This window comes from Glandiceps talaboti, chromosome 22 (assembly GCF_964340395.1).
Source record: "Glandiceps talaboti chromosome 22, keGlaTala1.1, whole genome shotgun sequence".
NCBI classification, from domain to species: Eukaryota; Metazoa; Hemichordata; class Enteropneusta; family Spengelidae; genus Glandiceps; species Glandiceps talaboti.
The window spans coordinates 8574768-8587147 of record NC_135570.1 but is presented as its reverse complement, the minus strand read 5'-3'; the positions used below and the strand labels follow the sequence as shown (position 1 = coordinate 8587147).

At 35.9% G+C, this 12380-nt stretch overlaps 2 protein-coding genes across 2 annotated transcripts; one reads left to right on the top strand and one right to left on the bottom strand.

The window, feature by feature from the left end:
• Positions 1–6625: 6625 nt before the first annotated feature.
• Positions 6626–8931, bottom strand: LOC144452493 (GDP-fucose protein O-fucosyltransferase 4-like). The gene is made up of 2 exons (XM_078143593.1): positions 7718–8931; positions 6626–6764 (listed from the first exon to the last, which is right to left on the bottom strand). Exons 1-2 carry the CDS (start codon positions 8929–8931, stop codon positions 6626–6628), a joined length of 1353 nt encoding a protein of 450 aa, XP_077999719.1.
• A 198-nt stretch (positions 8932–9129) lies between these two features.
• Positions 9130–11831, top strand: LOC144452306 (small ribosomal subunit protein uS3m-like). Its single transcript, XM_078143375.1, has 3 exons — positions 9130–9170; positions 10456–10645; positions 11369–11831. Exons 1-3 carry the CDS (start codon positions 9138–9140, stop codon positions 11650–11652), a joined length of 507 nt encoding a protein of 168 aa, XP_077999501.1. The 5' UTR covers positions 9130–9137; the 3' UTR covers positions 11653–11831.
• The last annotated feature ends 549 nt before the right edge of the window (positions 11832–12380 follow it).

Below are 12380 nucleotides of genomic sequence, written 5' to 3'. Positions count from 1 at the left end.
GATGTCTTCAAGTAAAGACTACAGTGATAGTCGTAATCTCCATGTGCTTACTTTGTATTCGTCATTGTTAGTTGTTAGATGTAATTATGTGCCATTTGTACTCTGGAAAGCAAGCTGTAGGCAAACTATAAAGTATAACATACACAAACTAAAACTATTGTTAGGACAGTACAATATAGTTACTTTGGAATAGTAAATTGGAAACAAATGTGACGTTTCGATCTGTCTGCTACGGACCTTGATAATGCAATGATTTGATTATTCAGCTTTAATGTTTCTCTCTGAACAATATATTCTATTGTCGTTCAGTGTGATAGATCAGATCATCCAAGTCAGTGATAGCAGTGATGCCTTATTTGAGTGGATATAATCACCATGTAATCAATATACGAGTAGAGTAATATAGAATGTGTGGCCACCGGAGGAAAACTTGCTATCATGAGAGATTCCACCCTACTGCGAGTGTAATTACATCAATGTCTGTTGCTAGATTATATCAACAAATGTATGTTACAACAATACTTTTAGTCTGTGTCTGCATTAGCTTCTCGATAGCTTACCTGTAGTCATCATAATTTTGCTAGGAAAAACAAAAGCCTTGTCAGTTTGAACTGTCAATTTGTAGTCATACAGACTCATATGTCTTGCATTTGTAATTCTCAGCTGAACATAGCGAAATATTGAGAAATAATACATCTTTACCTTCTGCCAGCAAAAATAATGAAATTTGCCAAAAAAAATGTTTGGTAGTTTTAACATCACAAGTATTAGAATCAGAACTATTATAACTTGGTCATGTCAAAGATTATAGATATTTTCTCATTTCTGTTTAAAACATGGCTTGTATATGGCATTTATTCAGCAAACCTATTTACTATTTCAAACCTAAAGTCTTGTCAGGATTTAAAATGAATGTCTGATGAATGTGTAGATAATGAAAGCTTATCTTTAAAATGACTTTGAATGTTCTCAATCATCATCCAGGTATGAACGGAGTATCGTACTGAACTCATTGTTGTTTGAGTGGTGACATTTTCACATTCATGTTTTTCAACACAAATAAAATACATCTTTGTTTTATAAACTGTACTAAATGAAAGCTCCTAAAATGACAAACATGTTTACGGTTATGACTTCCTTTCATATTTTCACTATGCAGCTGAATGGATAATTGTTTGCCAGCAAAAAAAAGTATCTCATTTCTGCTTTTGAAGGACATAGTAGTTAAGTCAATTAGATAATTGGACATTATTTTAACAAATCGCCCCACAAAAATAACTTCTAGTCTTAACATTTTCAGCTGTCCCAGACGTTTGTTGAGGCCTGAAATCTGCAATAAATTAAAACTACCCAAAGAATGAAAGCATCAAAAAAGTTATACCCTTTTTGATGGGGTCAAAACTGGCTTGAAGGTTACATGTCCTGAATGGGCTGGTTAGGTGTCCACAGACTGTGGGTTACGACCTCACAAATACCCTTGTTAGTACAGGGTAAATCGTTATACACTAGCATATAACATTTTTGTAGCACATGTAGGATAGTGCAGAAATACAGACATTGTAACTGTTTAACTCCAACAAGATGGTTATATAGGTGTCAACATATGAGTTCCAGTCATTCATGTCCAGCCATATCTTTGACAGACCCACACCATTTCTATTCAAACTTGGCACAAATATAGACTACTATAAGAGACCATCACCTTGTTTTAAAGTTCTGTAAAATATGTCAGCATGATAGCCATGTTTGTGTAATATGTGCAATTCTTTGTAAAATAGCTACACAACATGCAGCTGTACCACAATACACACAATGTTCATTGTAATATAACCCAATTTCCTTAAGTTCACATGGCGTTGAAAATGGCTGCAATGTGAGTCACCACATGATCCCAATATTCATACAGAGATATTTTTAAAGTATATCTAATATCAGTAAAAATATGATGCCAGTAAACACTTGATAACTATTCAGGAGAATTGGATATTTATTTGGGAAGTTTCAGTTTAGTTTTATGTTGTACTGTAATACAAGTATATAGTTACATCTACAATGGCCTTAAATTTTAATGTACTCCCATTAAATTTACAACATAGTATTTGATCATAAGAAATTTAAGATAGTCTGCAAAGAAGTCTTATTAATATATTATTGATAAAGTACACTTAATACTTCAGTGAACTTTATTGATGTCCCTTGGGTATTTTACAACAAAGAGAGTACTGTATTAATTACTCTAAAGATAATATACATGCAGTGTATTTAATGTCTTATGAAGGTATAGGTCAAATCATTTGTAACTGGAGAGATTATGTTATATATGTCATATTTGAAAACTAAGATCCTGGCATGGATGTGTTATTTATCCAGTATCTGATACATGTATTACAATTAGATGTTATTCCCCAATGTTTTTCTTCATTCAGCCAAGGCAAATATGAGTGACCTAAAATAAGGGGTCTTTGTCAACAAGTATTGACAACCTTAGGTCACGAGTACTTTCCGGCTAAATGAAGAAAATTATTGGAGAATAACATAATTATACCAGCGCCAGTAATGTCAAAAGAAAGACCGGGGAAACTAATGGTAATTTTGAATGTTTTGACTCGTATTTCTAAACACAGCAGAACCAGTGATGTAGACATGATAAAGCTATCCTTGAAAACTCTACCATGACTGTAGTATATACATTGTACCTGGAAATGCTGTGACGATGTGAAATGTTCACACTTCTGAGCTGTTGCCCTAACAAGGGCGTAACACCTGAAAAATATTTATTATTGTGTTCATAGAAATGATATCAGGATGGGTTTGGCAAAATGTAATCTCTTGAATGAACTCTTAAAGAAAACTAAATAACTTGAATAGAAAGAGATAGTTATCCTGTGAAATAGGCAGACTGAGAGATGTACAGACTTTACCTTGAAAGTCAGCACAAACATTCATCCTGGCCTATACTAACATTTTCATTAAGATAATTGTCGAGTGTGACAACCCCCCCCCCCCACCCCCCCCCCCCCCCATGTTCACACTTGTCTTTTACAGAGTAAAATATTCTACATTCTTTTGACAAAACTTTAACTCTGACAGAAACAAGTTTGTACACCTTCAGTGGTTGTATCCATAAGTGCTATTAAGTCAAATTGCATTTTACCCTTGTATTTCTTATTTCAATGTCAATGGCCTTCTACTCTGATGAAACATTCATCTAACTTTTTCAGTATATCTGAAATTTGTGTGTGTCAACGAAATGAGGACAATAGTCAGATATCAGATCAGAGCAATAGAGCAAAAGTACAAAATGTTGATTTCATAGTATGATAATTGTAATACAAGACAATTGGGAACCATGCTTTGAAGCAAGTTTTCATGCAGAATGAACTTATACATGTTCTTATTTTTGTGGTAATTTTGCATTTCTTGCTTTTTCTTTTCATAAATCAAATATGGTTGCCTACATGTGCCTCATTGTTTTCATCTTTTCATCTTAATTTGGCATAACAGTTCAAATCTCTGAGAGCTGTGTCAATTATTAGACTGTCAAACTATATTTTCGCATACCAATCTTTTGACCTGATAGTACAGAATTGCAAACTGTGAATGCAATCCTGTATGTTTGCACCCTCTTGAGTTCAATATTGTACAGGCACTGTCATATTTTTAACACAGTAACACAATGAAAGCAGTTTTATTTTTATCACTTGCAAAACAACATTAGAACTAGATATATGCTAAAAAATATCAAGTTATTGTTTGATGTCCACATTTTCTCGCACCATATTTATGCTAGCATTTCAACATAGACAAAAGTGGAAAGAAAATAGATATTAAACTCAAATTGTTGCCAATCTTTGCAACACAACATTGATAAAAAGTACACTGTATATCAGAGTGCCCTCTAATGATAGCCAAATTTTGTTGAGTCAAAATGGTAAAAACTGGCATTTCTCGTGAGTCACCAAATAGTAAAAGAGATAGGGGAACACCAAACTGGTGCGTCACTAGAAATTATGTACATCAGTGGCATGTCAAATTGGCTTAGAGGGCACACTGATGTATATCCAGCTTGGAATGGCTCATCTTGAAGAAATATATGATATTTACTGCATATTTTTTTCTAACATTTGTAACATGTTCATTGTCATACAACCACATGCCCCTGTCACTGTGTTAGTTGAGACATGCTGTGGATTGTATGAATAAACATGTTATGCCATTTGTAAAACTGTAATCTTGCTACCTTGCAAGTATTTTTGAAAATTGAAGTGTGAAAATATCTATGAATATGTTTATCCATTTTTTAGAATCAAAATATAAAAATCTACAACTTGGTGTAAGTAATACTCTATTCATTTATTGCTTGAAAGAATTGTATTATTTTGGTGCCATCTGTCATAGTAAGACATCTTCTTTCTGCATATATTCCCCCCCCCCCCCCCCAGAAAATACCGTACATGAATAGACCAGACCGAGCAATCGGGCACATTAAAGGGGAACAAACGGCAAGGCCGATTTCATCCTAGCTGCTTTAGTTGATGTCCAGTAAGTCATGAAAAGCCACTTTCACTACTTCTGCATTGTGCAACTTCTCTAAAAATATGAGACATTAAATTATTCAAATTACACTGGAGTAGGGAATTCTGGGTATGTAAACAATCAAGGTGCCTACATCACCAAGTGCTTCAGTGTTGATATCTATCGTTTGTACTTTACAATTGTGTGGTGTCTTACATGTAATCCTCATTTCCATACCACTTATACTATAGACAGACTGATAGATATGTGCACTGGTGACGTAAGAATAAGTGGCCATCTCAGTTATTTGCTAACCCACAATTCCCAACCCAATGTATAGCAAGTCTGTTCATGATTTGAATAATTTCATTTTATTTGAATAATTTCATGTCGTAACATGATACAAATAATTTTATTTCCCATGCATATTTTTAGATACGACACACAATGTTGAAATGGTAAGTGACTTTGTGACTCACTGGACATTAGACTCACCTTTGTTGTGCCCATTCAACTGTACACTACTATTTCATAGAAATAACTTTTTGAAACCACATAATATATTTACTGGTATTATATTCCCTACTCATTAAATTACCATCATTGAATATGTTTGCAGAGTTGTTTTGTGGAAAGTTTTTGTTAGGTTATTGTTTTAAAAATCATCAGGATATGTGCAAGAAAAATAATTTGAGTCATTTCATGTGTGTTGATGGTTTGTGTGTTATATTCTACAAATTGCATTACTGTTTTCTTGTATTATAAATAAAATGTTCAGATTATAAGTGGTGTCATGTTACTGGTGTATAAAGTGCAAGGGGAATGCAACTCCAGGAAATACGGGTATTTTCATAAACTGGGGGTTCTGGAGAGTCATGTTGTGATTTCACATCACATGATTTTTGCTTGGTTGCCAAGAAACACCAAATGGAATAATAATAATAACTTTATTGCCACATATAAACGCAAAAGCTTACAATGAAAATAGGTGTAGTTTCACAGATAAAAGATAAGCTACAAGAATACCACATAAAATAGGTAAAAATATACACTAAGATAAAATGCAATGTAGACATACATTTAAAGTGACAACATGGTCTACGGTAAGTTTATGACAAAATAAAGAATTAAAACATTATGTTCTGTTTAGTGTGCATACGTCCATACAGTAGAAAAGTTTATGAGAGCACATTTATTTCCTGGAGTGGTGTTCCCCTTTAAAAGTAGCCCTGAGATTCATTGTTGGTTTTCAATTCCTATACCTAGAGACGTAGAGTAACGCTTTATTGTCAGCACAATTTTCTGTGTTGAATTTTAAATGACCACCAAGATCCAATCATTAGTAAAAGTGAAACTGCATATATGTACTTTGAATCATGTACAAGACACCTGTAGTAGCTATGTAATTGATAACTACCACATCACAAAACAAGCAAACTGACACTTGAGGGCGCACTTAGTGTTCTAGACAAACATGAAATATTGTCATATAATTGCAGACATCTTTAAATAATATGTTCTTCCCTAGTTTAAAAGTTTTAAAACTCATTCTGTCTGTTAACATGTTATCTATGCTGGTTGACTATTACTACAAACATTTCAGTTTACAAAAGAAATTCATTTTGATGTGTTTATTGTCCCCTTTGAATATCTAAAATCATAGTTTTGACATTGCAAACTACATACGTACGTACGTACGTACGTACGTACGTACGTACATACATATATACATACATACATACACACATACATACATACACACACACATACATACATACATACATACATACATACATACACACACATACTATACATACATACATACATACATACATACATACATACATACATACATACACACACACTTTCATACATACACACACACACTTTCATACATACACATACATACATACATACATACATACATACATACATACATACATACATACATACATACATGCACACACACTCACACACATTCATTCATTTGATTGATATACATAATACTGATAAGTGCCCATATCATGTTTCACAACTGAGTAAAGCTATAAACTTGCAATGAAGGTGGAATATCATTTAATTCTTCCTATGTACAGATGTAGGTGAGACATTATGGTCTTTTATATTTGTCCATTTGCCGCATGTATTTAAAGAGTTTTGAAGAGTCTTGTTCCCCAACACTTATCATGGTCTGTAGCGTTAGTGCTTGATCAAAAGAACTCCAGAAGTCTTCCCTCCACATGTGAGTACTGAAAATGAAAAAAAATAATCAGGGTACATTTGGTGTCAACGTAATGTTGTCAAAAGTGTCAATACAACAGTTGACACTTCCATAAATGTATAAAATAATGTGAAAAAGTATTTGGTAAAACATAAGTATACAGTTTATTGCTTCTTAAAATATTCTGCAGAATTGAAACCCTAGAAAACCAACATCTACAAGAATAGAATTAAATTTAGTGAAATATAAACCCTGCTGATATTCACTCTTCTACCGATAGTACACAATGTTTACATAAAAAGGTCACTTTAGAAGTTCAGAACTACTTTTGAGTACATGTGATACATGTATTAGTCCTTGCAGTATGTATATGGTTAGTCTACTCCCTATATGTGCTATAATCATGATCTCTTAGACTATAAGGTACATCATGTCGTCCTGCCCTCACTGGTCGTGAGAGGGGTTGACTGATGTGTGAGGGCGCTCTGTCATGGCACTAGATTATATCCACCATATAGTAAAATGGATTTCTCTAGCACAGCATTCCATTTTTTACCACCAACAGTGTTAGTTTATGCTATTGGAGTTTTGCTATAAATGTGATGATGTTATCGTGCCCCCACATCACTTTTAAACTGGAGGTTGAGTTTGTAGTTAACTGAATGAAATAACCAATTACAACCACTGCAAGGTTATGTAATACGGATACTGTGATGGATTACTTCTAACATACACTGTTTACCCTTTTCCCTGCAGAAGGTTTAGCTAGATTTTCATTAGAATTTGTCGATTTGACTATGTGGAGAAAGAGAGATTGTAGAAAAGGAAAACTACTACACGCATAGTAACTAGACTAGTATGCATGGTTATCCTGAAGAGGGCATAGTGTAGACTGTAAGAATTGTGTTGTTCAGCCCCAACCAATACTTGGGCTGATTTGTGTGGCATTATGTGTTGTATCTTACATATTATAAAACTTACTCATCAGACATGGACATATCATCTCTGTCGCCATAGGAAACGTCTGGTTCAGGACATCCCATATGACGATTGGAGGCCATCTTTGGTGGCAGTAATTCAACTGAAGGATCATCTTCATGTCTGCGCTCAGCATCAAGTCGTTCATTCACCTTCTCACACACATAGCACTCAAAACCAGAAATGAAATCCCTTTGTCCTATGTTATCAACACTCCAACCTCTCTTGTTCACGTGATCTGCTAAATAGTCATTCTCAAGTCCTTCATTTTTGAATTTCAAAAACTCCAAATATTCTTCATCATTTTGATCTAATGCAGTGATAAAGTTGGCCAGTTTCTCGGGTGATTCAAAATCTTCCATCATTATAACAGACTTCTTGTTTGGCATCCAGTCTTGTGCTTTTGATGAACCCCAATAAATTGGAACAGATCCGACATGCAGTGGACGAAACAATTTTTCTGTCATATAGTCATCGCAAATTGCATTTTCAAAAGCTAAATGGAACTTGTACTGTGATATGAAGGTTAAAAAGTCAGGGTGGTGCATGGTAAGTGTGTCTATAAGTTCCTCTGTAGGTAAATCTTTATTATGTAGACACTGTCCATACGAGTCAATTTGGATATATTTCATAAGCTCTTTGACATAACGGTCTCTATCTGATGCAACATCACAATGTGATTGCACGTATAACACCGGTGCTAAATTTTCTGTTTTTCGTAATTCGTTTTTCCGTTTCAAGGGTATGGGTCGCCGCTTTGTGATATAATCTAAGGAGTTGATAGGAAGTGAAGTGAGAGGAAAATCAGACTCGCGTCGAAATGTAGAAGTATAGTTGAACATGCGTATTACAGGTTTATGTGATAATACATAATTATTCATGGGAGATTCTTCATGCAGTAGTGCCCATTCATGGTGAGGCCTTCTGGGTAATGGAGCTTCATATGCACGGAAATCAGTTCCATAAAATATTATTCCTCTGGTTAACGGATTCTGTAATTTTTCCTTATTATTCGTGGCCAAACAGGTGGCGCCATTACTGCAGTGAACTACTGCAGTATCTCCCTCGAAATGCGGAAATAGTTTTTCGGTCCACCACAACAAAATTGGCATCGAACTTTTAGCCTGAGAAAAAGTTGTCTCTGCATTACTATCGTCAGTTTCAGCAAATATTGTACAAGTCAAACAGACTAATGTTATAAACATCTGAACACCCATTGTTGTTTTGTGTAGCTCCTTCGCCTTCTTACAAACTCTTCTGGGGTGGGTCAATTTTCCTGCAGCCTTCTCACACTATTAGACTTCTTACCGTTATATTCAGCAGCATGCAGCTCACTTGATCGCTGTCCTGAACTAAACCCGGAAGTATCGAACTTTACTGCAACCTGATTACCCATAATCCTTTGCGGACCAAAAGAAAAAAAATGGCTGCGTCCATGAGAGTTCGTGCTTGCAAGGTGAATACATCATTACCCATCATTACTGTATATTACTAGTGGCAAAATTATGATTGTGGTACAGTATTTACCTCGATTTTATATTAATTAATGTCTTACACCGTAAGATTAATCCTCTCTTAGTAAATGGCTTCAGTCGGACATTTAATATACGGACTAAACACAGTCACTGAGCTTATCACCATAATATTAACACCGAGGTGGAGTCCGGTCCGCAAGACTGCCTCCAAGATAATAGTATATACTAAAGCGGGGGTTATTTTGCTATTCGACGGAACAGATTCTATGCGAAATTTGTGGAATTTGTCGCTGTCGCTGTAGGCCTGCTTGCATACGGAGTAATTCGGCACTCGATTCTGATGCCCGTCGAGCGCTACCCATATGGAGCCAATTTGATAATCGAGTTGTTTATGGTGTGTATGCCTTGGTGGTGTTCAGTATGCTCTAGCCCTGCTTACAGGCGGTGCACGAGTCTATATTGCTGACTTGACTCTAATGTAGGAGGGACAATTGTCAGAATCGAGTCCCGGATTACTCCGTATGCAAGCAGGACTAAATATGCTCGTGCATAGACAGTGGAGGGGCCTGTCTATGGCTCATGGTAGGTAAGTGACCAAATGTAATATTCGTATTACATAACCTACAATGGGTGATAAAATTGGTGGTATTCCATTCAGCTCACAGAACAACTTTGTAGAGGAAAGTTGTAATTACTTTCGGAGTGTCTAGTACCACTGCGGTGGCAGTAGCCGATCCTCACTGGAACGGCTAGTGCCACCACCCATGATATTTCTCGTTGCTGAACATTTCCCAACAAATAAATCACACAGAACTCCTCGAATGCTTCCATTCTACCTTATAATACCAAATGCAAACTAATTATTTCATTTCTCGTGCAGCGAACAATCGCTCAAAAAGTCACCGTAACGGCAGCCATTCGGCCGGGCATGCACCGATGTCATGCATACGCTGACACTTGTGACACCACCTCTACAGAGACTGGTTGTGCGCTGCGCGAGAAATTAAATAATAGCCTTCCATTTGGTGTTTTAAGGTAAAATGGAAGCATTTGAAGAGTTCTGTATGATTTATTTGTTGGGAAATGTTCAGCGACGAGAAATATCGTGGTCCGGGGTATCTTGGGTGGTGGCACTAGCCGTTTCAGTGAGGAATGGCTAGTGCCACCGCGGTGGCAGTAGTCTCTCCAGTGAGGACCGGCTGCTTACACCGGGGTGGTACTAGACTCGGCCAATTACTTTATGGATATCTTACTAATTACTTGCAGGATATTTTGCTTCGACTTTATCAACCAGTACTCTTACAAGAAACAAGGTATTTGCAGGTGTCGGCAGTTTGCTGTAAAAAACGAGCAGGACATGTTAAGGTTGGCAAAGGAGATAAACCTGTCACATATGAACAAGCTAACCCACCATACAGAATAGGATCCAGAAAAACATGGAATTCAATTAATACAGGTAAAATAAGACTATGTTACACTTTCAATATTTGTGCGGTAATATCTAATGATTGCTTTTATAGGAAAAATTTGAATCACCATTATCCATAGTGTCCCAGTTAGTATATTCGATGGCTTTTGAATCTGAAGATTTAGTTCATTGTCTAGGTAGACTGTAAGATACAGTATGTCACTCCGCCATCACTGGCCTGCTTTTAAAGGGTTACCACAGTGTTTCTTACAGAGTAGGGAAATCCTTTTTTTTAGCCCAACTTTCTGTCTTGAATTTTAAATTACTACCAAGACGGCAAGAGCAGTTGGGGTTTAATATAAAATGATGACGTTATCATGTCCACACATGATTTATATTCAAACTGGAAGATATAGATAGGACATAAACAAACATGAGTCAATTACAAGTGTCGGTCAATGTCTGATAGATTGCTACTGATATTCACGTTGTTAACTTATCTGCATGATGTTTAGCTAGATTTGTATCAAAGAAATAGGATTTCCCCAATTGTTGAAATGTTTGGCAGATTCGGAAGCCAATGTTTAGATTCTAGTCCATGGCCCAGTCAACTCAGCTGTATAATTGTGAATCTGGTTGTGATGTTACAGGTCCATATAGTTATAATTATAAAGGGCCTAGTGTAGTGTTGGAAAGCATAATGAAAACTTATATTATTATCATAATTGTCAATGCCACTTCAACCAAGCTCTTCTTGTTTGTTCCTTTCAGCTAATTTGCATGAGGAAGAAGGTGCTCCAGAAACAGCTGTAGAAGATTTATTTGTGAGGAGATTCCTGCATGGGACTTTTCATGGCTGCCTAGCTGCAGAGTCTATTATAAAACGAAAGGCCAATCACATTAATGTGTGTCTTCTTTTGAAAAGGTCATTGGCCCCCAGCAAGTATTACTTTCTCATTGCATACTCAGAAGCACTTCTTACTTCTTGGTTTAAATGTGTTGTCAAAATAGAAGTTCAAATTGTTGACCATCCAGTTATTTACAAATGGCTTTAAATAATTTTTATTCGTGGTAGTTATCAATCTGATTAACATTCGATGTAGTATACACATCACGATTTCTTTTTTTGACTGTTACGTTTACTGGTGTTTGTTCTTTTGTGAGCATTTGTTACATACATTTGACACAATACCATGGTTTTTTCCAAACCCAATTTCGTACTTACGAGTAGCCAACCAGAATCTGTCTTACAATATAACACTCAAAGTTTGAAATTGAAAGAAAGAGAACGACCAAACAATAATGATAACATTGTTGTCTGCGTTCTGTGCTTGTGTTCTTTTCGAACAGAGCACTCTGAAGTACTGTATCTGTATGATTCGGCATATTACTCATTTTCATTGGTTGTGTGAATTCACTCAGCACTCTCATGTGGTGCAGGTAAACCCATGGTATTGTATCAGATATATGTTACAAGTGCTCACCAAAGAACAAAAGTAAATGTAACAGCCAAAAAGAAATTGTGATGTGTACACCACATCGGATTTTGATCAGATTGGGTAGGCTATGTGACTAGAGTTAGAACAGTTGGATGTCAAGAAGAAAGTGTATATACAGGTGTGAAGCTGTAAAGGAAAAAGTCATATTTTTTGGTTAAATAAAAAGTTGATGTCTTGAGCAGATTGATAGCCAAGAGACTTAATTGGCTCTCTGGCTTTACATGTCATTTGAGAAAGCCAAGTCTCCGGACCAGCAGATTGAGCTTTCTAGAAAGAAATTTATG

Coding starts and splice junctions, on each gene's coding strand:
- LOC144452493 (XM_078143593.1), bottom strand. CDS start 8,931: ATGGGTGTTCAGATGTTTATAACATTAGTCTGTTTGACTTGTACAATA. Junction 6,765..7,717: donor GATATGTCCATGTCTGATGA/GTAAGTTTTATA, acceptor TTTCATTTTCAG/TACTCACATGTGGAGGGAAG.
- LOC144452306 (XM_078143375.1), top strand. CDS start 9,138: ATGGCTGCGTCCATGAGAGTTCGTGCTTGCAAG. Junction 9,171..10,455: donor TGAGAGTTCGTGCTTGCAAG/GTGAATACATCA, acceptor AATTACTTGCAG/GATATTTTGCTTCGACTTTA. Junction 10,646..11,368: donor ATGGAATTCAATTAATACAG/GTAAAATAAGAC, acceptor TGTTCCTTTCAG/CTAATTTGCATGAGGAAGAA.